The sequence below is a fragment of the Pteronotus mesoamericanus genome, unplaced genomic scaffold (assembly GCF_021234165.1).
Source record: "Pteronotus mesoamericanus isolate MK-2021 breed Mesoamerican mustached bat unplaced genomic scaffold, CSHL_Meso_final scaffold_36, whole genome shotgun sequence".
Classification (NCBI taxonomy): Eukaryota; Metazoa; Chordata; class Mammalia; order Chiroptera; family Mormoopidae; genus Pteronotus; species Pteronotus mesoamericanus.
Genome location: NW_026555313.1, coordinates 13,038,100 through 13,062,594, shown reverse-complemented (window position 1 = coordinate 13,062,594; position 24,495 = coordinate 13,038,100). Strand labels below are relative to the sequence as shown.

Below are 24,495 nucleotides of genomic sequence, written 5' to 3'. Positions count from 1 at the left end.
ATTTAGCACATTTGTCAAAATGCAGCAATCCCACCCACTTCCCTCGGGACACGGACAAGTTTTTTTTCCATCTATTTGTACCTAGACCTAGACAAGTACCTGTCAAACTGCTTCAAAATGTTTCTAAATCAAATTGTTCAGTGAAGCTATTGAGTACCACCCATGTACTACAGCATTGTAATAAAAGTTTTATACACAAATGCTGGGAGCCATACAGTGAAGGTCTGCCCCTCAGTTACCTAGAGAGTAACAAATCTGTTTTGATGTACTCCTGTATTGCTAGACCTGGATTTCACTCTGCATTTTTTTTTCTTGACAAGGTCTTAAAATATTTTTAAGATTTAAAAAACTGTAACAGTACAATACTTAGGAGGGGAAAAAATGCTCTTTCAACTTAGTGAAAAGATTTAAACATTTGTACACTGTAATGCAGTAAAGGGTAGTGGTTTGGAGCTCTGGCATCAGATTTAGACTACCTGGGTTAGAACTTTTCATTAACTTTCTTTTTTAATACTAAGAATTCTTCTTCTTCTTTTTTTTTTTAAGATTTTATTTATTTTATTTTTAGAGAGGGGGAAAAAAATCAATGTGTGGTTGCCTCTCAAGCGCCCCCTACTGTGGACCTGGCCCACAACGCAAGCATATGCCCTGACTGGGAATCGAACTGGCGACCCTTTTGTTCACAGGTCAGCACTCAATCCACTAAGCTATACCAGGTAGAGCTCATTAACTCTTTCACTTGCTATTTAACCTTGCACAAAATATTTAACCTCACTGAGTCTTAAAGTTTCTTCACCTTTATAACGGGAACAATCTCATAGCGTTGTTCATTGTGAAGATATGATAAGTCAATGCATACAAAAGCTTAATAAATTGAGTAATTTAAAACAAGACACAAAAAGAACGGACCAATATAATCAACTAGAATAAACCCATCTGGAAAAGGTCACTGTGCACCAAACAACATCTAAATATCAACGGAGCACCTACTCACAGACAAGCACTGTATGAGCAGCCTCTGGGGAGAACACAGGTGAGTGCATGAATGGCCTCTGACCTTCAGAGGTTTATGGTCTAGTGGAAGATAACAAAGAAACCAATCATCACAGCCTGGTGATATGTGCTATAATAAAGGTATATACAAAATGCTACAGAAGCACAGCAGCCCTACCTCTACCAGGAGAGGGCAGGAAGAGAAGTTTAAACCTTGGAGGACAAGTAGGTGCCCCCTGTGTGGAGGGAGTCCTCGCTGTAGTTGGAAGATCAAGTACCAAGAAGAGAAGTGTCAAGGAACACAAGCAATTCACAAAACTTCAAGCTGTTCTTTCAGGTATGCCTATCATAGACTGCTTGCTTTATATACTTTACTTCATTTGAGCCTTACAACACCTTTGGTGGTTAATAATCTCTGTTTAATGAAGAAATTGAGGCTCAAGAACATTATGAAATGTTGCTAAGTCAATACCCAAACTGAGATTTAAACTAGGTCTGCCTGACTGCAAATAACTTACTCTTTCACTGGACTATAGCATGTTGACATTAACTTGTTTGACCATTTTCCTGAAAGTAACTGTGAGCCAAGGAAAAGTTTTAATCAGGAGTTAAGCAACTGGATTTTCATCTTGGAAAAAATCATTCTAGCAACCAATATGGAGGACCAATTAGAGAGAGATAAGGCCTCAAGGCCAAATCCCATCAGCCACCTGTTTTAGTAATTGAAGTTTTGCTGGAACACAACTAGTGTACATCCATTTGCTTAAGTATTTACATGGCACCTTTTATGTTAGTGTCAGAGTTGAGTAGATCCACCCTCCTGATCTGCAAAGCTGAAACCATTTACTATCCGGTCCTTAACAGAAAGTTTGCTGGCCCCTATTATAAGCAATAGCTACCATAAAAACCAGGCAAGAAATGATGGTGCCTGAACTAAGGCACAGCAGTGGGGATGAAGAAGCATTTGAAAAGTTTAAGCAGAACACATTACCAGTGTGAGTGACTGGATATGAGTGGTCAGAGGGAAGTCTCTAGGATTACTCCTAGGTTTCTCTAGCTCAGCAGTTTGCTAAGATAGTAGCTCGGGGTGCGCAAGGCTAAATAATAGTCCCCAAATATGTCCACATCCTGACCCCTAGAACTGTGAATGCCACCTTATATGGCAAAAGTGATTTTGCACATGTGATTAATGATCTTGAGATGTAAAGATTTTCCTTGATTATCTGGGTGGTCCCAGAACTGTACTTACTAAAAACAACCGTGGCGGGTTAGCTCAGTTGGTCAAAGTGTGGTGCTAATAAAAACGACAGAAGTACATTTGACACAGAACAGGAGAAGGCAATGTGTCCAAGGAGGCAGAGACTGGAGTGATGCAGCCACGAGCCAAGGAACACAAACAGCCCCTAGAAGCCAGAACAATCAAGAAACTGCCCCCTAGAGCCTCTAGAGAGAGTGTACCCCTGCTCACACCTTGATTTCAGCCCAGTGAAATTGACTTCAGACTTCTATCTTCCAGAACAGTGAAAGAAATTTCTGTTGTTTCAAGCCACTGAGTTTATGGTAAATAGTGAACTAATACATAAAACTGTGAATTTAGAAGGGAAAGATAATGAGTTCAGTTTTGGACTTGTGGCACTTAAAATATCATATGATGGAAGTAAAAACATCCCAGAGAGTCAGAAAAAGGATACAAACTCAGAAGAGGTCTCGGTAGAATACAAGAAGGAGTCACTGGTCCAAGTGAATAAACCTTGGGATTACACCAGGGAAAAGAATAAAGTGGGAAGAAGCAAGAGCTCAGTCTATACCCCCTAACAATTCTAGTCTTTGATGAAGAGTCAAAAATACAGGGCCCAACACAAAAGCACCTCCTTTTTTATTATAAAATCTTTTATTACAAAATCATTAAGAATATAATTCTGTAACATAACAATCTCACACTCAAGCACACCATGTGACATTTTAGGTGAAATGTCCAAATTAAAATTATAAATTATTACACCCATATTATTACCCTACCAACCACACTCAAGCAAGCGTTACTTTTACCAGACCCTGTACAATCTAATAATAACTTACTTTACAATGGCTTATTGAAGTGCTGTGTATATAGGAGCAATAGTAATAATTTAACAGCTAATATATGCAATATTTATGTGTCATTGTGCAAAATGCTTTGCATGCATTCTTACTAACTACCCACAACTTAAAGGTAAATATTATCATACCTTTTAAAGACAAAAAGAGGAAAGCCAACACAGTAACTTGCCCAAAGTCACTCTGAGCAAAATCTAGGATTAGATCATCATCATCATCATAAGGCAAAAGCCAAAATGAACTCTAAACTCTATCTAACCTTACTGTTGATCTAAGAGTTTAAAGAAAAGCTATACCAGAATAACACATAGTAACTTTAATTCCAGAAATGTCTCACGTGTTAAATCCCTGATTATGCTGCACTAGAAGGGGGCAATCACTAAGAGGCTGACTGAGGTGGGTGACGGTCAAGAGACATAGGACTGGGGGGAAGGAAAATGCAAGTACTGACAGCCCCAAGGAGCCTGAGCGGGGAAGAGATCAAGAGATCAAAATACTAACTACTGGAAAACTCATCTAGGAATATCAGCTACGAGGTGGGATAGTACATACTAAAAATAGACCAGGAGTCCAGTTTTTCTATGCCAATTCTTGGATGGGGGCATAAAATAGAGAAAATGAGATAGACACAGGAAGGGGCATGGATGATGTCCAGGCATGCAAGTGGCATAACGGTTAAAAGCAAAGGCTTTGGAATCAGAAAGACACAGGTCTAGGTTCCAACTCCACAGCACCTACTAAGCTTAGGAGAACAAGTTTCTTATTCTCTTGGAGCTTCAATTTTTTCATCTGTAAAATAGGAATAAAACCTCAGATGAAATCAAGTAATATTAAGCACATGCGGAGGCTTAAAATGCAGGTGTCATTCCCGTTATTGTCGTATTATTATGTATACTACTGAAATCATTAATCTCCCTACCCTTAAGTACCACTGCATTTCTATTTTTATCAAGAACAGTGTGGTGAGCAGGAGAGCGGCCAAGACTTCTTAGAAGCCTGGGTTGTGGCACAGGGCAGACCACCTGTAGGTCACCCCACTCCCTTCACCAGCCCAGTGGACTACTGCTGACTGTCCAGACCGGGTCCCCTGTGACCGGTCCGCCCCCTCCCCTCTGCAGCTGAGCACCGCAGCGACACGCAGCCCAGCTGCCGGCCCACCCCACGAGCATCAACCGCTGGCCCGCGCTCCCTCCCCAGGGATGGCCTCACCTTCTCGTAGCTCTGCAAGAGGCGGTTGATAACCTCGCGCTCGACCTGCCACTCAGGCTTCTTCAGCTGCTTCCTCAACTGCTTCTTTTTACTCTGTCTATAGCTGTGCTTCTTCTTCCAGCGATTGAAGCTCTGCACCGGATCGGTCCGGGCTCTCGCATCCCGAGAGTCTGCAGTTTTGCCCATCGCGACGGCAGAGGCCGAGGCAGCGGCGGAGGCTGAGGCTGAGGCTGAGGCTGTGGCAGCCCAGACCGCTCCAGACACGAGACGCTCCCGGCCGGGGGAGAGGACGCGGAAACAACGTGGGGGAAAAAGAGAACAACGGCGCATGCGCAAAGCCGGAAGCCTGCCCTCCGAACTTTGAACCCCGGTCACGCGCCTTTGACGACAAGTAACTAGAGGACTGTGATTGGTGACTTCAATGCCGCGGGGCGTAGCGGAGCAGTCCCGGGGAAACGGAGGCGGAACCACTTGAGGAAGAAGGCGGGGTTGAGTGACTCAAAGAACACAGAGGCTCTTTAAAAGAGCGTTTCGGCGCTGGTTGCTGTTGCTATGGTGATGGCAGAATTAGTTAACACTAAAGGTCAGTTCTCGCCTGCGCTGGATTTACCTTCGCAAAGCTTGTGTGCTCCCGCACACGTGCACACACACGATCTGTGAATTATAATTGTAAACCTCATTTCGCATATTTCGGCCCAGGGAGCCAAAGGATTTACCCGAAAATCAAAGAGCTAGTTCATAATTTGAGATTGTTATCCGCTACAGGGTACCTCCCTAGGAGTAAAAGGTTTTCCCTTTTTTCTGGCTTCTCAGACTCTGCATGCTGCAGGTAACTGGGGCAGAGTCATACTGAATTTGCCTTAAAATGCTATTATGAAAACAAAATGATAACTAAAAATAACTAATTAAAAGACACGTTGTTGGCTATTTAAGTGGATTGGCTTTCAATGGATGGCTTTTTGGCACATTTACCTAGAGGATTCACAGGTATGCAGTGGATGGAGGTGGGGACAGAGCTGTGGCATGGGAAACGGAGATTAAGTTCAAAATTCACGTGGAGTTTGGACCTTCAAATTCCCTTTCCAACTCCACGTGACTACCCCCAACCACTGCCCGTCCCCTACAGAAGAGGGCTTTGGGGAGTACGGGACGTGAAGTGGAAAACCACACTCAGGGCACCAGATGTGGTGTAAAGCTCAATGAGGGGAGGTTATATTAAAGTATGTATACATCCACAAAAAGTTAAAAATAGAGCTACCGTATAATACAGTAATTCTGCATCTGGATATAGAATTGAAAGCAGGGTCTGGAAAAGATATTTGTACACCCATATTCATAGCAGCATTATTCATAATTGCCAAAAGGTAAAAGCAACCCAAGTGTCCGTCCATGAAAGAAGGATAAACAAAATATAATATATACATGCAATGGAATATTATTCAGCCTTAAAAAGAAAAGAAATTCGGACAATGCAACAATGTGAATGAAACTTGACATTATGCTAAGTGAAAGAAGCCAGGGCCATAATAATAATAATAATAATAATAATAAATGATTCTACTTATATGAGATACTTAAGGTAGTCAAAATCACAGAGAAAGTGGAATGGTAGTTGCCAGAGGCTGGAGGAAATGAGCAAAGGGAAATTATTGTTTAGTGGGTATAAAGTTTCAGTTTTGTAATGTGAAAAGAGTTCTGGAGATTGGTTGCACAATAACGTGAACGTATTTAATGCCACTGAACTGTATGCTTGTAAAGGATTAAATGGTAAGTTTTATCTGTATTTTACCAAAAATTTGTTAAATTGTTTTTAATTTTTGTGAGGTATATATACAGAACAATGAGGCTCTGAGGTCTCTCATTTTTCTCCTAAACCTGAAGCAGCCAGGGATATATACACCTCAAGGGGTGAAAAAAAAAAAAAAAACTGGAAAATTAATCTCTAGGGAAGCTGACTGCCCTAAGAAAAAGACCAGGCTATAACCACATTTAAGCAGTTCTCAAAGAAATGACAGGTCACTAACCTCCCCACTGGCTCTTCAGTGAAAACTACCAATTAACAAGCCCTTGCATGCACTCATTGTTTCTAATCAGCCTTATTCAAATATAAAAGAATAACTAAAGACCACCAAACACTTGATGAAATCCTTTAACTTAATACTTAAGAGCTAAAACTAATAAACCAACCCAGGGAACAAAAGAAATCTTCAAAAAGTATTATTAATATTTTTAGAAAGATAAGGCATTGTATCCATGAATAAAATAAAAACAGAAACTATTCCGAAAATGAAATAGAACCTTTAACAGAAGTCATCTTGTTTGTTATATAAATAAAATTTTAACATAAAATAGAAAATTCAAAGTTTAATTACAATTAAAAACTCAAATTATCACATTCCAAAGTCAATAGGATATAATAATTTGTTATAAAAATAGTTCACATCTTGACTGCATACAATAGGATAATTTCCATGCTTATTTGCTCCCATACCTTATTTTCTGTAGAAATGGCCCCTAAACAGGCTTTCAGTTGGGACATTGAGGACATTAAAAAGTTTTAAACACATTTGAATTTTGAGGCTCTACATTCCTCACTACCAATCAACATGGACAAAACTCCCAAAGGGCTGAAAATGATTTGGAAATGTGCCTGTTAACTGCTGCTACAAATAAAGGCAAAACTTCAGTGGGGGTAGGGTCTATACTAAAATTTAGGGGGGATGTAATATTAGCTCCTCACACATTTTTTTCTAGATTTTATTTATTTATTTATTTATTTATTTATTTATTTATTTTTAGAGATGGAAGGAGAAGAAGGAAGAGAGGGGAAGAAACATCAACATGTAGTTGCATTTTGCACACCCCCTGCTGGGGATGTGACCCACAACCCAGGTATGAGCCCCATACTAGGAATCGAACCAGTGACCTTTAGTTCACAGGCCAGCACTCAATCCACTGTGCCACACCAGCTAGGGCTTAGTTCCTCACATATTGATATCCCATTTAATAATATTCATCAGTTAGTTTCTATTGTAAATTTTTACATAGTTGTGGTCTTTCACCATAACTCTCCAAATTACCTATGTCTCTAAAACTCTAAAAAGACTTATTATATTCTTTGTATGTTAAAACATTTTTAAAAAGATTTTCTTCTTTGAGAAAGCATAGAAACAATGATACTCCAGTAATGATTAGCACAATTGTCACCCAGATCTCAGTCTGTAAATACTTTTTTGGAGGAAGGGAGTGCAGATCCAGTAATCCCATTTTATTTTTTTTCTTTATTTTTATTGTTGACACTATTGCAGATGTCCCTATTTTCTCCCCTTTGCCCCCCTACTCTCAGCCCCCACTGCACCTCCCCTCTGGCCACTACACTGTTTTCTGTGTCTGTGGGTCATACATATATGTTCTCTGGCTGATCCCTTCACCTTTCATTCAGTCCCCCTCCCCTCTCCCCTCTGACAGCTGTCAGTCTATTCCGTGTATCCATGGCTCTGTTCCTATTTTGTTCGTCAGTTTATTTTGTTCATTAGATTCCACATATAAGTGAGATCATATGGTATGTAAACATTCTTTTTTTTTTTTAATCAAATGAGCCAGAGTTCTTTGGACAAGTAGCTTATTCCGTGGGTAGGGTAAAGAAATTACCGGATGAACCTGGAGTGTCTTGGGTGCCAGAAAAAAAAGAATAGCTGGGGGGAAAAAAAAAGATGGGAATAGAAGGACACAGCTCTACTTCTTGACCTAGGTGGTAGTTACAAGAATGTTTGCCTAATAATATTTAATTAGCCTCTCTACTCCTTTTATGTAGTTTTCTATATGTATTTTTTAAAATAGTTTAAATATAAAATTCCACATCAAAAGAGTCATGTCAAATTAGTACTGAGAAAATACTTTTTTTTTAATTTTTATTTATTTATTTTTAGAAAGGGGAAGGAGGGAGAAAGAGAAGGAGAGAAACATCAATGTATAGTTGCCTCTCATGTGCTCCCCATGACCGGGCACCCAGCCTGCAACTCAGGCATGTGCCATAGACTAGAAATCGAACTAGCAACCCTATGGTTTGCAGGCTGGCGCTCAATCCACTAAGCCACATCAGCCAGGGATGAGAAAATACTTTTAAATACAGGTGATGTCAAAAGTATACCTTTGGCAAGCATTCTATCCTTTAGATTACTTATCTTTTAAAAATATCAGCCTGGGATGGTGTGGCTCAGTGGATTGAGCACCAGCCTGCAAACCATAGGGTTGCTAGTTCGATTCCCAGTCTAGGGCACATGCCTGGGTTGCAGGCTAGGTCCCCAGTTGGAGGTGCAAGAGGCAACCAATCTATGTATCTCTCACACATCGATGTTTCTCTCCCTCTGACCCTTCCTTCCCCTCTAAAACTAAATAAATAAATGAAATATTTAATAAAATAAAATATCAATAACTGATTTGGTCTCTTGTCAAGATAGGTAAACGTAGCTTGCATCCTTGCACAACCACATCAAAATTACAACTAAAATATAGAACAACTATCACTCAGAGCCATGAGAAATCAAGCTGAATGGAAGTCCAACAACTATGTAATTAAAGAAACCACATCCATCTACACTGGTAGGAAGGGCAGAGACATGGAACATACTGGTTCCACATCCATGTGTGGTGGATAAAAATTCATGAGGGATATCTCAGGAGCAAGGAGTCCCAGCCCTACATCAAGTCCCCCAGCCTAGGGTTCCAGTGCCAGGAAGATAAGTCCCCATAACCTCTGACTGCAAAAACCAGTGGGGATTGAGTCGGTGGAATAAACTTTTGAAAATCGAAGCAGTTCCCCTTAAAGAACTGACACATGGACTTACTCAAACTCACTCCCTCTGAGCTTAGCACCTTGCTGTAACTCTGAGCTATAGCAGCTTGAAAGGCTCCAGAGGTATACAGAGAGGTGCCAAAGTGGCAGCTGGGGGACAGCTTTTTCCCAGATAAAAAGTCAGGCAGAAGCCATTATCCTCTTTTTGAGCCCTCCTCCCACAGAGCCACATAGCGATCAGGTGGGTGCCATATCTGAGACTCCATCAACCTGGCTAACACTGACCCACCCTGGAGATCCCTGAGACTCCATCCTACCCAGTTTATGGGCCCACCCAAACCATTAACCGTGGATTTTCCATATAAATGGCTGATCTTGGCTCATGCTTCACAACTTCCTAAATCCTATAAAACAAGCAACAACTGGCCTGAGTAAGCCCACAGCCCCCACACCTCTTGCTAAGTGGCCCCAAGCCAGGCACTAGCAGATTAGAATCACAGCTTGGCTTCATCTGTGAATCTTCAAGCCCAGCACAACTAGTAGCCATTTAACATTGTTTTATAGCTTAGGAAGGGTGGCCCCGAACTGAACAGAGAAGGGGGCTGACCTTGGCTTGCACAACCTGGGAAACCTCAGAGCCTGCGCACCCAGTGGACAGCTACAGACCACAGACCATATGGGAGCACCACCACCCTACTGCTGCTCATCTAATCTTCCAAGAGGGAGGGAGTTTGGTGGTAACTGATCGCAACCAGTCCTCGCAGCTGAATGGCCTGGGTATACCCCTCCCATTGACCTGCCAACAGCAATCAAGGCTCAGCTATAAGAGGTGGGTATACTCATGAAGGGTACACCTCGAGAAAACAGCTTGGGTGATAAAAGGGCTGTGCCACTGGGCCCTACAGGACACCTACTACATTAGGCCATGCTACCAAGACAGGGAGTCACAGCAGCTCTACCTAATACATAGAAACAAACACAGGGAGGCTGCCAAAATGAGGAGAAAAAGAAACGTGGCCCAAATGAAAGAGCAGATCAAAACTCCAGAAAAAGAACTAAACAAAATGGAGATAAGCAATCTACCAGATGCAGGGGTCAAAACACTGGTTATAAGAATGCTCAAGGAACTTAGTGAAGACCTCAACAGCATTAAAAAGATCTAGTCAGGAACAAAGGTTACACTAATTGAAATAAAGAACAATTTACAGGAAAACAATAGTAGATTGGACAAAGCTAAGAATGAAATTAATGATTTGGAACACAAAGAAGAAAAAAACGACGAATCAGAACAACAAAAAAGAAAAAAGGATCCAAAAAAAAAAATCAAGGATAGTATAAACAGCCGCTGGGACCATTACAAGCATTTCAATATTCTCATCATAGGGGTACCAGAAGGAGAAAAGAAAGAGCAAGAAATTGGAACTCTATTTGAAAAAATAATGAAAGAAAACTTCCCTAATTTGGTGAAGGAAATAGACATGCAAGTCCAGGAAGCACAGAGTCCCAAGCAAGAAGGATGCAAAGAGGCCCACTCTACGACTCATCATAATTAAAATGCCAAAGGTGAAAGATTAAGAGTCTTAAAAGCAGCAAGAGCAAAGAAGTTAGTTACCTACAGGGGAGTTCCCATAAGACTGTCAGCTGATTTCTCAAAAGATACTTTGCAGGCTAGAAGGAATTGGCAAGAAACATTAAAGTCATGAAAAGCAGGAACCTGCAGCCAAGATTGCTCTACCCAGCAAAGCTATCATTTAGAATCAAGGGCAGATAAACAGCTTCCCAGGCAAGAAAAAACTGAGAGTTCATCATCACCAAACCATTAGTAAATGAAATGTTAAAGGGACTTAGTTTAGAAAAAGAAGATCAAAACTGTACACAATAAAATGGCAATAAATACACATCTATGAACAATTGAATCAAAAAAACAAACTAAGCAAACAAGAAAAGACAGAATCATGGATACAGAGAGCATTTTGATGGTTGCCAGATAGGAGGGGGATTAGGGGGAATGGGTAAAGAGGTGATTAAGAAGTACAAGTAGGGTCCTAGCTGGTGTGGCTCAGTGGACTGAGCATCGGCCTGTAAACTGAAATTCACTGGTTCAATTCCCAGTCAGGGCACATGCCTGGGTTGCGGGCCAGGTTCCCAATTAGTGCATGCAGGAGGCGACCAGTTGATGTTTCTCTCTCATATCTATGTATCTCTCTTTCTGTCCTTCTCCCTCCCTCCCCTCTCCAAAATAAATAAATAAAATCTAAAAATAATATCTTTAAAAAAAGTACAAATTAGTAGTTACAGAATAGCCATGGGGATGTACAGTACAATATAGGAAATGCAGTAGCCAACCAAAGAGCTTATATGCATGACCCATGGACATGAATAATAATGTGGGTACTGCCTGAGGGAGCAGGGGTGCTGGGTGGAGGGGGGCAAAAGGAGAAAAATTAGTACAACTGTAATAGCATAATCAATAAAATACAATTTAAAAAAATAGAAGGCAGAGACAAATGTATTTGGAAAATTAAATTAATTACAATTTAAATAAATAAATAATCAACAATTTATAAAAGTGCATTACTTCCTCTAATTGAAAATTAGCAACAGAATAGCCTCAACTGGACTTACACATGATATATTTTATAATTTCAAAATTAAGTAAATGTTTTTATTCAATGTCCTACCTTGTTTCAATGAACTTTTAGTTTAGATGGCAGTTTATTGTATTTTTTTTAAATGTATTGATTGATTTTTTTTTGAGAAAAAAAGACATGCCATCAATTTTTTGTTCCACTTAATTGTGCAGTCATTGATTCTTGTATGTGCCCTGACTTGGGATCAAACTCACAACCTTTTCATATCAGGACGACACTCTAAACAACTGAGCTACCTGGTCAGGACTATAGTTCTTGAATGATATAAAATTTTCAATAGTGTAAAAAGAATTTTTGCTATATTTGCATGATTAAGTTTGAAGAATGTACAATGGATATGGAATGCTATAGAATTACTTTTTTGGATTATCCTGTCAAAATATGTTTCAATACACAGTATTGTGGCACTGTTATACCTCTGACCTTCCAATTATTAATATAATAAATATAGTATTATACACTGTATATTACTAGAATGTGACTTACATTTCCCAGATATCAATCTATGAGCAAAAACATATTGTACGTTTTTTTCTGGAGGAGAGGTCATTTTCAGTTTGCCATACCATCTTCAGCTTAAATGGTAACATTTCAAAATTATGCTACTTTTTTCACCATCACAATTTCTACACTGCTCTCAAGTTTGGGGGGTGCACTTACTTTGAATTCAGTCTTCAGTGCATCTTTTATTGCTTTTGCTTTTGTGGAGAAGTAATTGAGCAAGATGGTAGTCAACATGTAATCCTGATATAATGAGAGAAGGAGTACATCATATTAAATGATAAAGATTTCTTCCCGTCAAATATTTTGGTTTCTCTTCTGTGTTTATAAGTAGCCTACTAGTCCCGGCTTATGTGGCTCAGTGGATTGAGTGCCGGCCCATGAACTAAAGGGTCGCCAGTTTGATGCCCAGTCTAGAGATATGCCTGGGTTGTAGGCCAGGTCCCCAGTAGGGGGGCACATGAGAACCAACCACATATTGATGTTTCTCTCCCTCTCTTTCTCCCTTCCCCTCTGTAAAATAAATAAATAAATAAATAAATAAATAATCTACTTCACACATAGATCAATCAGATTATTTTCCAGTTATGTCATTTGCTGAGCAAAATCTATGTTCACATACAAAGGTGTAGGATTTTGGAAATCCATAAATCTCATAATTGTTATCTATTCTACATTGAGTCTATAGAAACTGTAACTGAAACAACTGAGTGATCATTAGCGTATTTTGCCCCATTCAAGTAGTTCAAATGATTTCATTCAATACACCTGCAATAGTGTTAATTATCTGGTTTTATATTTTACCCTCTAAATATTGTCTCTACTCCATAGCACCAACAGTCACATATATTATACTTTCTTTTTAGAGAGAGAGTGAAAGAGAAGGAGAACGAGAAGGAAAGAAACATGTGTGAGAGAGAAACATCAATTGGAGCCTCTTGTACGAATCCTGACTGAGGATCAAACCCACAGCACACGAGTGTGCCCTGACTGGGAAATGAACCCACAACCTTTAGATTTACAGGATGATGCCCAGCCAACTGAGCCATACACACCAGGGCTTATATATTATACTTTCAAATTAGATTTCAATTTTAAATAGCACTGTGCTGATGTTCTTTTTTTCATCTCTTTATGGTTTCTAAGGAAATGTGATAAATGTCAGTCTTTGCAACCATTTGCATTGTAAATTTGATCTTTTTCATTCATTGACAGTTTTTAATAAAAACAGAATTCTACCCTGGCTGAATGTAGCTCAGTGGATTGAGTGCAGACCTGCGAACCAAAGGATCACAGGTTTGATTCCCAATCAGGGCACATGCCTGGGTTGTGGACCAGGTGCCCAGTAGGGAATGCTCAAGAAGCAACCGCACATTGGTGTTTCTTTCCCTGTCTTCCTGCTTCCTTTCCCCTCTATAAAAATAGATACATAAAATCTTTTAAAAAAGACAGAATCCTTCAAGGTACAATAAACTAATCAGAATCTAGTAATTTTTTGTTGTTGTTTGAAAGAGTTTGTGTAAAAAAAAAGAAAAAGTTTCCCAACACTTCTGCCTGGGCTGTTTTTTTTCCTGAACAATTTAGATTTTTTTTCTTCTTGTGGTAGATAGTTCCCAAAAAGGATCATCTATTCTTTAATATTCAAGATACATGGTCATATACCTGAAATGTCTTTTTTTTCTTCTAATTTTTTCTCTGAATTCATCCGTTATGGTTGACATGAAGGTAAGTAAATTTTCATGTCTCTCGCAGTTCTACAGTCTGATGAAATTACTCTTTTTTCTAGTATTCCCTATATTTTCTTCAGAAAAATGTATTCAATTATCCAAATAATATTATTTAATTTCCCTCAATAATGGCTTTCTGTTTCTTTGTTTTCTGATTTACTAATTTGTAAAATTGTTTTTCAAATGTCTAGTAAGTAGTTATAGTCTATCTTAGCATTTTATCACAGAATTTGTAAAAAATTGAAACAATATATACAAAAAAGCTGCTGAATTTTAAGAGTCATTACTGTTGCCTTAATGACATTCTATAACAAGAAAACAAGTGCTCTTGTATAATTACCTAGAAATTCCTAAATTATTTTGATATGTATACTTTTTGGATTTTATTTGTTTTGACTGGAGGATCAGAAAATACTGTCTTTTTAAAAACAAATCTAATAGTTTTGCTAAGTTATATTTTATATCAATAGTTAACTATTCCAGGTCAATTTTTTTCCAGGTACACAAAGGTACTTTTCAATAATGTACTTTTTTAAAGCTTTTTCTGCTCTCTATACTGTAACTGCCTCTTTATATTGTTACTGAAATTAAATACTGTTTAATTTCAAGAGAATCCCACAAGATCTGAATAACTTGGCATAAGACTCTAAAAGGTGACCCATCCAAGTCTTGTGTCTTAAAAAAATGGAAAATTGTTCTTGGCAAATCAATTCAACTGTATAGTGACTTTATATTGGAAAGGAAATTAATAATACAGCAAAGCATCTGTTTATTCAAGTAATGGAATATGTTTTTGTGTCTTTATAACTTGCTGATTTAATCATCCTGAAGTAAACCTTAGGATATAGTACTTCTATGAAATTTTAGAGGTTGTTGCTTAAGTTGGTTCCAGGTTCTTTTACTCAAACCCTCTAAAACTTGGCAGGGCCAACATGCAACTACCTTAATCCCAAAGTGTAACCTCTCTAAAATTTTGAAGAACAACAAACAATATTTACTTAATTGGTGAGTGCACAGATACTAGAAGGCCAAGAGGTTTAGCCTTACACAACTGTTGTGTTGCTAATTACTGCCAGAAGTCATTAATCAATTAGTGTGTCTATGTATGTCATTTATTATTTAATTTTGTGTGTTTGTTTGCCTATAGCGTGCTGGATATTGTTAACCCTCAAGAATACAAAAATAAGAAAGAAATTGTCTCTCCCTCAAGGAGTTTATGATTTAGTACCATGGTCTCCAAAGTTAGTTGCATGAGAATCACATAGGCAGTTTTTTAAAAATAGTACTTCCTTAGCGCTTGCCCTTGATTCACGTTTGAGCCATAGATAATACTAAGCCTGACAAAACCAATTCCACTCACTAATATTATCAATAAAATTACTCTCACACATAAAGAAGTCTACTAGTAAAAGCATTTAAAACTCATACCCTTATTTGTCTGAGATAAACTGAACTTGTCCCACTATTTTCACTTAGTGAGGAATCAGAACTTCCAGTCAATTCTTTTTAGTTCGTCATAGGCCAGCAGGCGGCAGCCTAAGATCACATGATATCTTTCCCTTGGGGTTAAAACAAATTTGGCCTGGGTTTTTATTTCTACCACGTAGTTGGTTTATTGGTTAGTTTATCTGCCTTATAACTGAGCTTTTAGGACATGATTTACAATTAGTCCTCTTCAAATTCTCTGGAATACTTTTGAATTCTTTCTCCTATTATTTTTTTTTTTTCAATCAAAAGCAAGTAATTGCTAACATTTATTCAGCATCTGGTAATTTCTGTGCCTTGCTAGATTCATTACATACATTATCTGTAAACTACACAACCCATTTTCTAGATGAGAAAACTGAAGTTAAGGAAGATTAAATGGTATGCCTAGGGTCACTGAGCTAATAAATAAATGATAGCACTGGTATTGCACCCCCATTTGCAACACTGCAAAATATTTATAATTTTCCTCTATTTATCACTAAACACCTTCCAACTCTCTTGCTCTAGGAAGAATTAGGGTCTTCATACCCCTGCCTGTGTAGCTCAGTTGGTTGGAGCATCGTCCTGATAAGCCAAGGTCAGGGCACATATAAAAAGCAACCAATGAATGTGTAAATAAGTGGAACAACAAATCGGTATTTCTCTCTGTCCCACCTTTTCTCTCTCTCTCTCTCCCCCTCTCTCTCTCCCTCCAAATCAATCAATAAATATTTTTTTAAAAATTAAGATCATAAGTAATAGTTTATCTTCAACTCAGGGCAGTATTATTATTTTAGCATGAGACTGAGTTTGGTTATTTGAGATTGTCAGCACCCAGATCAGGCTGGCCCACATATCCCACAATGGCATTTTGATTATTTTAAACTAAAATCACCAGTGAAATAGCATGAGCAGGAAGAGCTCTCTGACTTTCCTCTGTCCCCATAAAATTCCTGAAGGACTAAGAGACAATTTTATCACAAGCTAAAAATTCAGAATTGAAAAAGTGTATATAAACCTTGTAACACCATTAATAATTTACAACTGAAGCCTAAATTTTGTTCGAATTCTTCTCTAACGAATACCCCCACCTGCTTAGATTCCTTTCTAACACTTTTTTGCCTGTCAATTTCTCACAAATATATTCTTTGCCTAAAAAGTATAAAAAGTTGCCTAGTTTAGTCACTGCTTTGGGCCTCATTTTATGTTCTGAGCATCATATTATGATTCTCGCATGTACACATATTTGGGTTTTTTTTTTTCTATTAATGTAGTCTTGTGTCAATTTTATAACTAATCTAGCCAGAAGAACTTGAGAAGGGTAGAATTCTCTCCTGCTCCGCAACAAGATGATCTTAAATCTACCTGTCCATTACTGTGTACTATTTCTCATATTTCTACACCTTGCATAGATTAAATAAGAGAGTGCCAGTTTTGCTTTGACATGTAAAGAGTTTACGCATTGTCACTCCCAGCCTTACAACATGAAAAAACTGGACAAAACAAAAATCAATTACTTTTCTTGATCCATCAGAAAACTTTTTGCAGGGCAAACTGCCACTCTGAAATCTGGAGAAACAGGTAAATCCAGAGACTGACAGCTGACCTTTGCACCGGGAGCAGAAGCTGCTGGGGCCATAAATTGGTAGGAACAGTTTGATGAATTGCTGAAGACTGAGTGCAGACTAGCAAGAGAGTGGAAACCACAGTCTTGGTGGGGGGATGGCCCAATCCCACCAAGTCTTCAAGGTGAAATCTGAGGAAGATGCCCAGGTGGCTCTGGACAGGGTGAGGGGAAAAGTAATTATTGTGAAATATCCCCAAAGCGATCTCTCCAGGGTAAACAAACTACACTAGAGTCTTGTTCCAGAGTCATGAGGGAAGGGCATTCGTTCCACTCCAGCCCTTCTAGTCTTCCTGTCTCACCAAAAGGGAGGGAAATGCTGTGTAAGAAGAAACAGTTGTGAAGTTCACAGGCCAGAAATAGAGGACCAACAAAAGATTGAGACTGAATTAGAAGATTGTAGACCACTCCCCTTCCCCATACCTTGCTATCACTCCAGCCAGTTTCTAGTATAACAGCAGGGGATTATAAATGAAAAAACTGCAAGACACAGGCTCTCCGTAAAGAAGGTAACTTGGAAAGTCAAAAGTCAAGAGAGAATACAAAATCAAGAACACTAGAGGAACTGGAAGCTTCTGGCACCTATAGCTACAGATATTTTTGAAAACTTATGTCCACACAAATACCTGCATCAAAACATTATTTTTTTATAATAGCCAAAAACTGGAAACAAGATATCCTTTCATAGGTGAACAGATAGACAAACTATGGTATATCTGTACAATGGAATACCATTCACTGATTAGAAAGGAATGGGCTAATAAGCCATAAGATATGGATGAATCTTAAATGAAAGAAGGCAGTTTGAAAAAGCTACATACTATATTATCCCAATTGTATTGTATTCTGGAAGAGACAAAACTATAGCCACAGTAAATAGGTTGCTCATTGGTTCCTCAAGGTTTGGGATGGGGATGCAGCAAAAGTTGAATAGATAGAGCACTGAAAGGGTTTTGTTTAGTGTGGTAAAACTATTCTCTATGATACTAGAATGGTGAATACATGACATTAAATATATATTAAAACCCTTGGAACTTTACAGCACAAAGTATGCAAACTCAAAAGTATGCAAATTAAAAAAAAAAACTTTTAGGAGGTAGAGGGACTCCAAATGGAATGCACAATGTGACCAAAAAAAAAAGTAAGTGTATTGGAAGTATATAAAAAAACTTCACTGAAGTGGGTAGGAAGACAAATACTGACTAAAGTAACTTTGGAAATGAGTGGAGTCTGCAAGCCAAAAGGCAAAAAGAACTATACATAAACATTGTACTCTAGTTGACAAAGTTGTCCCCCACAGGGGTACAGGGTAACAATTCTGATACCACTCTACATGTAAACAGAAACTAAACAATTAAATATATTTATACTGGATGGTGAGAGGTTATATAGATAAACCAGGGGAGGTGTTGGAATGATCCAATGGTAGTGATTAGTTTTGGAGACATCATTGTGAACTCACGATTTTTTAAATATAGATACAGATAAATACATATAGAAATATTTATAGATGTGTGCATATACATGGGTCAGTGTTCACATATATATCTCTGCTCTGTCAGCTGAGAAGCTGTAGTGAGGCAGGAGATAGGAGTAAGGAAATTCCAGAAGCACCCCAGGACTAGGAAAAGGGACATCAATACAGGACAGAGACCCTGTTGTAAGACCGATTGTCCTCACTTTCTGGAAAAGCGCTGAATCACAGCAAATCATGACTACACCTGTGCAGAAGATGCTGCATGACCCCTGCTTCATTATGATAGCATTATAATAACTTAACATTGTGGGACCCCTGTCTCCCAAAGGGCAATCAAGGAAAATCATGGGAGACCACATGCACAGTAGCTTAAAAATAATCTAACTACTGGTACATGCACAATAAAAGCCCACCAAAGCTAGCCAGGAAATACCCGCCCTATACGAATAGAATCCCTCTGGCCACTGAGGGTCAATTGACCCGATCCCATGTTCTGTGGAGTAGTATACTCTGCTTCATAAATCTGCTCTTTCCCTTTCTGCTATAAACTCTCTCTGTGTTCAGTTCAACTCATTGTTTGCGGTCACCAAGAACCTGGTTACTTGTGCCCACCTGTGACACTAGAAGCAATGATATTCCAATAACACATCTAGCACCAGACTTCTTTTTAAATATCATTTTCCAATAAAAGTAACCAAGGACCCTTAGAGAAATGGTTGATTCTAAGAGTGAGGCAAGAAATAGATAAGATGAGCCTGAGAATTTTGTGGGATCAGAGAGTAAGCAAGTGTTCAAAACACAAAAGAAAACAAAGCCCACAAGGATGGGTTATACCAAAGGAATGCAAGAGCTAACTGAAAGAGCTACCAATAGCCAAAGCTGGAAAAAGTTGAGCAACAAAATAAATAAGGCAGTATTGGATAGTAACCCAAAGTATAAAATAAATATGCACGAATCCATTCTGATGTAAATAAATGATCACATAAATAAGTAAATAGAGAGTAGGGAATAAAAAAATTTCCCATGCAGAAAAAATTTTAAATAATTTATGCAGAAACTTACCTTTAAGAAGATGGGCCATGACTCTCCACCTCTTAAGTCAAGCTGTGCATGTTGACTTTCTTCCAAAATGTACAGTATGGGAAGAGTTTAAAAAAGGGTAATTCTACAGAGAGGAAAACTGATGTACACCACATCATCCGGGTGATCAAGATTAAAGGTATCACAGGTGGGCACAGGTAACCAGGTTCTTGCGATCACGGACAAAGAACTGAACTGAACACACAGTTTATAGCAGAAATAGAGAAAGAGTAGATTTATTAAGCAACAGTACACTCCACAAAACATGGGGGCAGGTCAACTCTGAGCAGATATTGACCTCAGGAGCTGGAGGGCTTCTATTCTTATAGGGCAGATATTTCCTGGCTAGTTTTGGTGGGCTTCTATTGTGCATGTACAAGTAGGTAGATAATTTTAAAGCTACTGTGCGTGTGGTCTCTCAAGATTTTCCTTGACTGGCCACTGGGGAAGGGGATCCCACAATGCTAATTTATTATAATGCTGTTACAAGAAGCAGGGGTCATGTAGCATCTTCTGCACAGGTGCATTCATGATTCACCATGATTCAGTGCTTTTCCAGAAAGCAGGGACAACTGGTCTTAGAACAGTGTCTCTGTCCTGTATTGATGTCCTTTATCTTAACCCTGGGGCATCTCTCGAGTTTCCTCCTTCCTGACTATCTCCTGCCTCAAGAGCAACAACAACAACAAAAAAGATAAACAACAACAGTGATAAGTTACATTGAGAGTAGTTATCTTTGATATAAGGTGATGAGAATGTCACTTTCCTCCTACGCTCTTCCTCCCTCAAACACAGTACCTTAGTCCAATCATGAGAAAAAAATATCAGTAAAATCCCAATTGAAGGACAGTCTACAAAATATTTGACCAGTACTCCTCAAAACTGTCAAATCACCAAAATCAAGGAAAGCCTGAGACACTGTTACAGCCAAGAACTTGAGACATGGCAGCTAGTTGTAATGTGGTTTTCCTAGATTGGATCCTGAAATACAACAAGAATAGTAGACATTCATTGAGAAAATCTGAATAAAATACATACTTTAGTTAATAATAAGGTATCGATATTGTTTTATTAATTATACTGAAAATACTAATAACAGAGGGAACTGTGGGCTATATAAGAACTCTGTGTGCTGTCTTCACAATAATTCTCTAAATCTAAAACTGTTCTAAAATTTAAAATTTATTTTAAAAGTCTTTATCAGAATTTGAACATGCATCAGTAAATTATCCTAAATACCTCAAAGTAATAATACTTTATTTTAAACTCTGAGGCTGAAAGGTGTTGTTTTTTTTTTTATTGTTGACACTATTACAGATGTCCCCCATCCCCACCTGACTGCCTCCTCCTCCCAGCCCCTTCCCTGCTCCCCCTCTTCCCCACGTGGTGGTCTGCGTCCATGGGAGACTAGATAACTGTGTAAGAGCTTAGTTAGAACTAGAAATCGTGGGCTTAATACTGTCCAGTGCCCATATGTCTTTAAATACTTTCTTTGAAACAGAATGTTTGTCCTCCTCCAAAGAACCTAGCAAAATCCTCACAATTTCTATTCCATGAATTTTTGATTTTGCAGTTTACTTGTTAGATTTTTCTAATTGTGATATACTTGACATGTAACAATGTATTATTTTCAGGTGTACAACACAACAATTTGTATATACAGTATTGCAAAATGATCACCACAATAAGTCTAGTCAACATCTATCACCACACATAGTTACACATTTTTTTCTTGTGATGAGAACTTTTAAGATCTGCTTTCTCAGCAAATTTCAAATATACAATATATTATTAACGATAGTCACCATGCTGTATGTTACATCCCCAGGACTATCTTATAACTGGAAGGAAATTTGTACCTTTTGAACACCTTCACCCATATCACCCAATCTCCACCCCTGGCCCCTGACAACCACCAATCTGTTCTCTGTGTCCATGAGCTTGGTGGATTTTGTGTGTGTGTGTGTGTGTGTGTGTGTGTGTGTGTGTGTGTGTGTGTGTTTAATGTTGTTTTAGATTCCACATGAAGTGAGATATACAGCATTTGTCTTCCTCTGTCTGACTTATTTCACTTAGTCTAATGCCCTCAAACTCCATCCATGTTGCTGCAAATGTCAGGATTTCCTACTTCTTATGGATGAATAATGTAATGGGGTGCAGAGCAGGGGATTTCCTGAAAATAACAAAGCATTTTCCCTACAGCCTGTGGTTGGGGAATGGGGGAAGGGGATGATATGGCAGTTAAGATACTTTTCATAACAATGGCAGGTTGACAGCTGTGCTATCCCCCTTACTTCCCCCAGGCAAAAGGTCTATGTGACTTTCAGACCATATAGTGACTCATGACAGAGCCAGGGGAACTTATATTGTGACTGCGTGAGAGGCAGGGAGGTGGAGGCTCCCGTGTCATAGGGTACTCTTGCCCTCACTAAAGATGGTGGCTGAAAGAAGGTAAAAGATATGGGGGAACTGGTAAAAGTAGCTCATCGTAGGAAGGGCTGAATATGAGGTCGTGTAAGAAGCTCTGGGTCAGCATTTAAAATAAGGGTGAGTGGAAAGAGAGCCAAGAGAGATTTCAGCCATGCTGTCTGTAGCGAGAGAAGAGCTACATCTGCTCCTCTGAGCAGACAGCCATGAGGAAGGAACCAGGGATTTGGCCATGACATCTGAGAGAGGAAGCAGCCAGCAGCTATGCAGTGTGTAGTCATGATTCCACCACGAGGGCTGGTGGGAAAGGAGAAAGCTGGTGGAGCTATGTGGGGATCTGGAAGAGTTGATGGAGCTGGGAATTGCAGAAATCTGCCTAACTAAGCACAGATTCATGGGAGATGCCTGGAATGCTGATCTGTGACTGGGGAATGCTGACTTCTGCTTCTCTGAAGGGCAAACGGAGAGGCCACTCTCTTGGGATGTGTGCCTCCTTGGACTTCACCATGATATAGCGTAACATGGCACATGTTTTCTTAGACAATTACATGGAGGCTGAGGATAAGGTACCCCAGATTCTGAAGGAGAGAGCTGCTGCAAGAGGATGGCAACTCTGAAACCCTCGACTGTGCCTTCCAGAGGGGTTAGAGAGCTGTTTGCACAGCTGGCTTAAGAACAAATAAGGATATGGGGAACTTTGGGGCATGCTTTTGGCTTATAGCCTGGTGAGGAGCAAGGGGTAGTGCTAGGTCTCGTGGGAGAGCAGGGCTCTCAGCAGGAGTTGTCTCGCTACCCTCCCTCCAACCCTGCCTGAGGTTGGAATCCTGTAAATAAGAACCTGTTTCCCTCAACACTAATTATTGGATCGTGCGTCAAGAGCCATGTGCACAAGACCTGATTTTCTCAGTTACAATAATATTCCACTATATATATTTTACTATATATGAGATATATATATATCATATTTTCTTTATCCATTCATCCATTGATGGACACAACTTGCTTTGATGTCTTACCTATTGTAAACAGTGCTGCAATGAATCTTTTGAGGTAGTGCTTTTATTTCCTTTGAATAAACACTCAAAAGTACAAGTGCTACATCATATGGTAGTTCTGCTTTTAAATTTTTTAGTAATTTTCATACTGCCTTGTTGGGAAACACCTGGCCTGGTTTCAGAAGCTGTAACCCTGCCAACAGGCTGGAGGCCCCAAGGCTGGAAATAATCAGGAGGCCTTGGAGAAACAGGCCCCTGAGGAGATTTGGCCTGTCCCCCAGCCCTGGCAGGGGCTATGCCCCTGCCTCTCTGCTTTGCTATGGATGGTCAATGGCCAATGACGGGTAAGTTACCTCGCGCTGAGGTATACAACCTAAGACTTTCCTGAGCCTCCAGTCTGTAGTCAGCTGAACTGCTGAGCCTCCATAATCACATAAGCCAATCCCTCTTAGAAAATCTTTTTTAATGTATCTCTATATATCCTATTGGTTCTGTTTCTCTGGAGAACTCTAATACAAAACCTGAGGACAGCATGAGCTCTTTTTTCTGCTACCCTGTCTTACTTCTAGGAAATCTCTGTGCAGAGAGTGTCTTGTCAGCTTGGGCCAATTCACCATGGTAGAGAAGACAGAGTGATATGGACAGATAGAAGGAACATCTAACTGACACCCCTGAGACTCCCTCAGCTTTTGGGTGACCAGTGAACCTGTCATGGGGTCCTCCATAATTATAGAGGTGATCCCACAACAAGGCTAGAGATAGGTAAGTCAGGGCCTGGCTCATGATTTGAAAACCCAGACATCTCTAGCTGGTAAGAACTGAGGGGATATCAAATAAGCAAGGCGGGAAACCAGTGATGCCCAGGAGAAGCCGAGTCTAAAGAGTAAACCATGGGCAAACCACCCATGGTCTACTGCCTGGAAGGCCAGCAGGACTGGGCAGAAAACATCAAGGCTAAAAACTCCACTCCCTGAAATTAGAAGGTCACATAAGCCATTCCCTTTATCTATAATTTTATGGAGGGAAAATGAAGTAACAGAGACTTTTTATGGAGGGAAAAGGAAGTAACAGACTTTTTGAAAGACTGAAACTTTTTAGCCAAATGAAAGCTTAAAGGGCTGTTTAATTATGCAAGTGGAATAAGTTTGAACAGGATCAGACATTTAGTGAACTGGTTTATGTACTAACCTGTGAGCGGGACCTGAGGACAATGACCATGTTAGCTGTAGACAAGATAACCAGTCTGTGTACATCTGGGCTGCTGCAACTGTAATTACTTACTATTCTTTGGTTTTACATTTTTGTTTTATTTTGTTTTTCTGATTATGAAAAGAACAGAGATGAAAAAGTCCAGAAAAGAATGAAGAAGGGAACAAAGTATCCATAATTTTATCATGTTCATAATGATGGCTAACTACTAACATTTTGACAAATTTCTTTAATTTTTTGTTA

At 39.3% G+C, this 24,495-nt stretch overlaps 1 protein-coding gene and 1 pseudogene across 1 annotated transcript in view; one reads left to right on the top strand and one right to left on the bottom strand.

Moving 5' to 3' along the window:
* Nucleotides 1-4,627, bottom strand: part of DDX10 (DEAD-box helicase 10) — a 286,609-nt gene extending 281,982 nt beyond the window's left edge. Inside the window, exon 1 of the mRNA XM_054592588.1 lies at nt 4,300-4,627. Coding sequence (XP_054448563.1) covers nt 4,300-4,485 — 186 coding nt within the window. The 5' untranslated portion in view covers nt 4,486-4,627. The remainder of the gene's footprint in view (nt 1-4,299) is intronic.
* A 9,329-nt stretch (nt 4,628-13,956) lies between these two features.
* Nucleotides 13,957-24,495, top strand: part of LOC129086119 (S-formylglutathione hydrolase-like) — a 28,460-nt pseudogene continuing 17,921 nt past the window's right edge.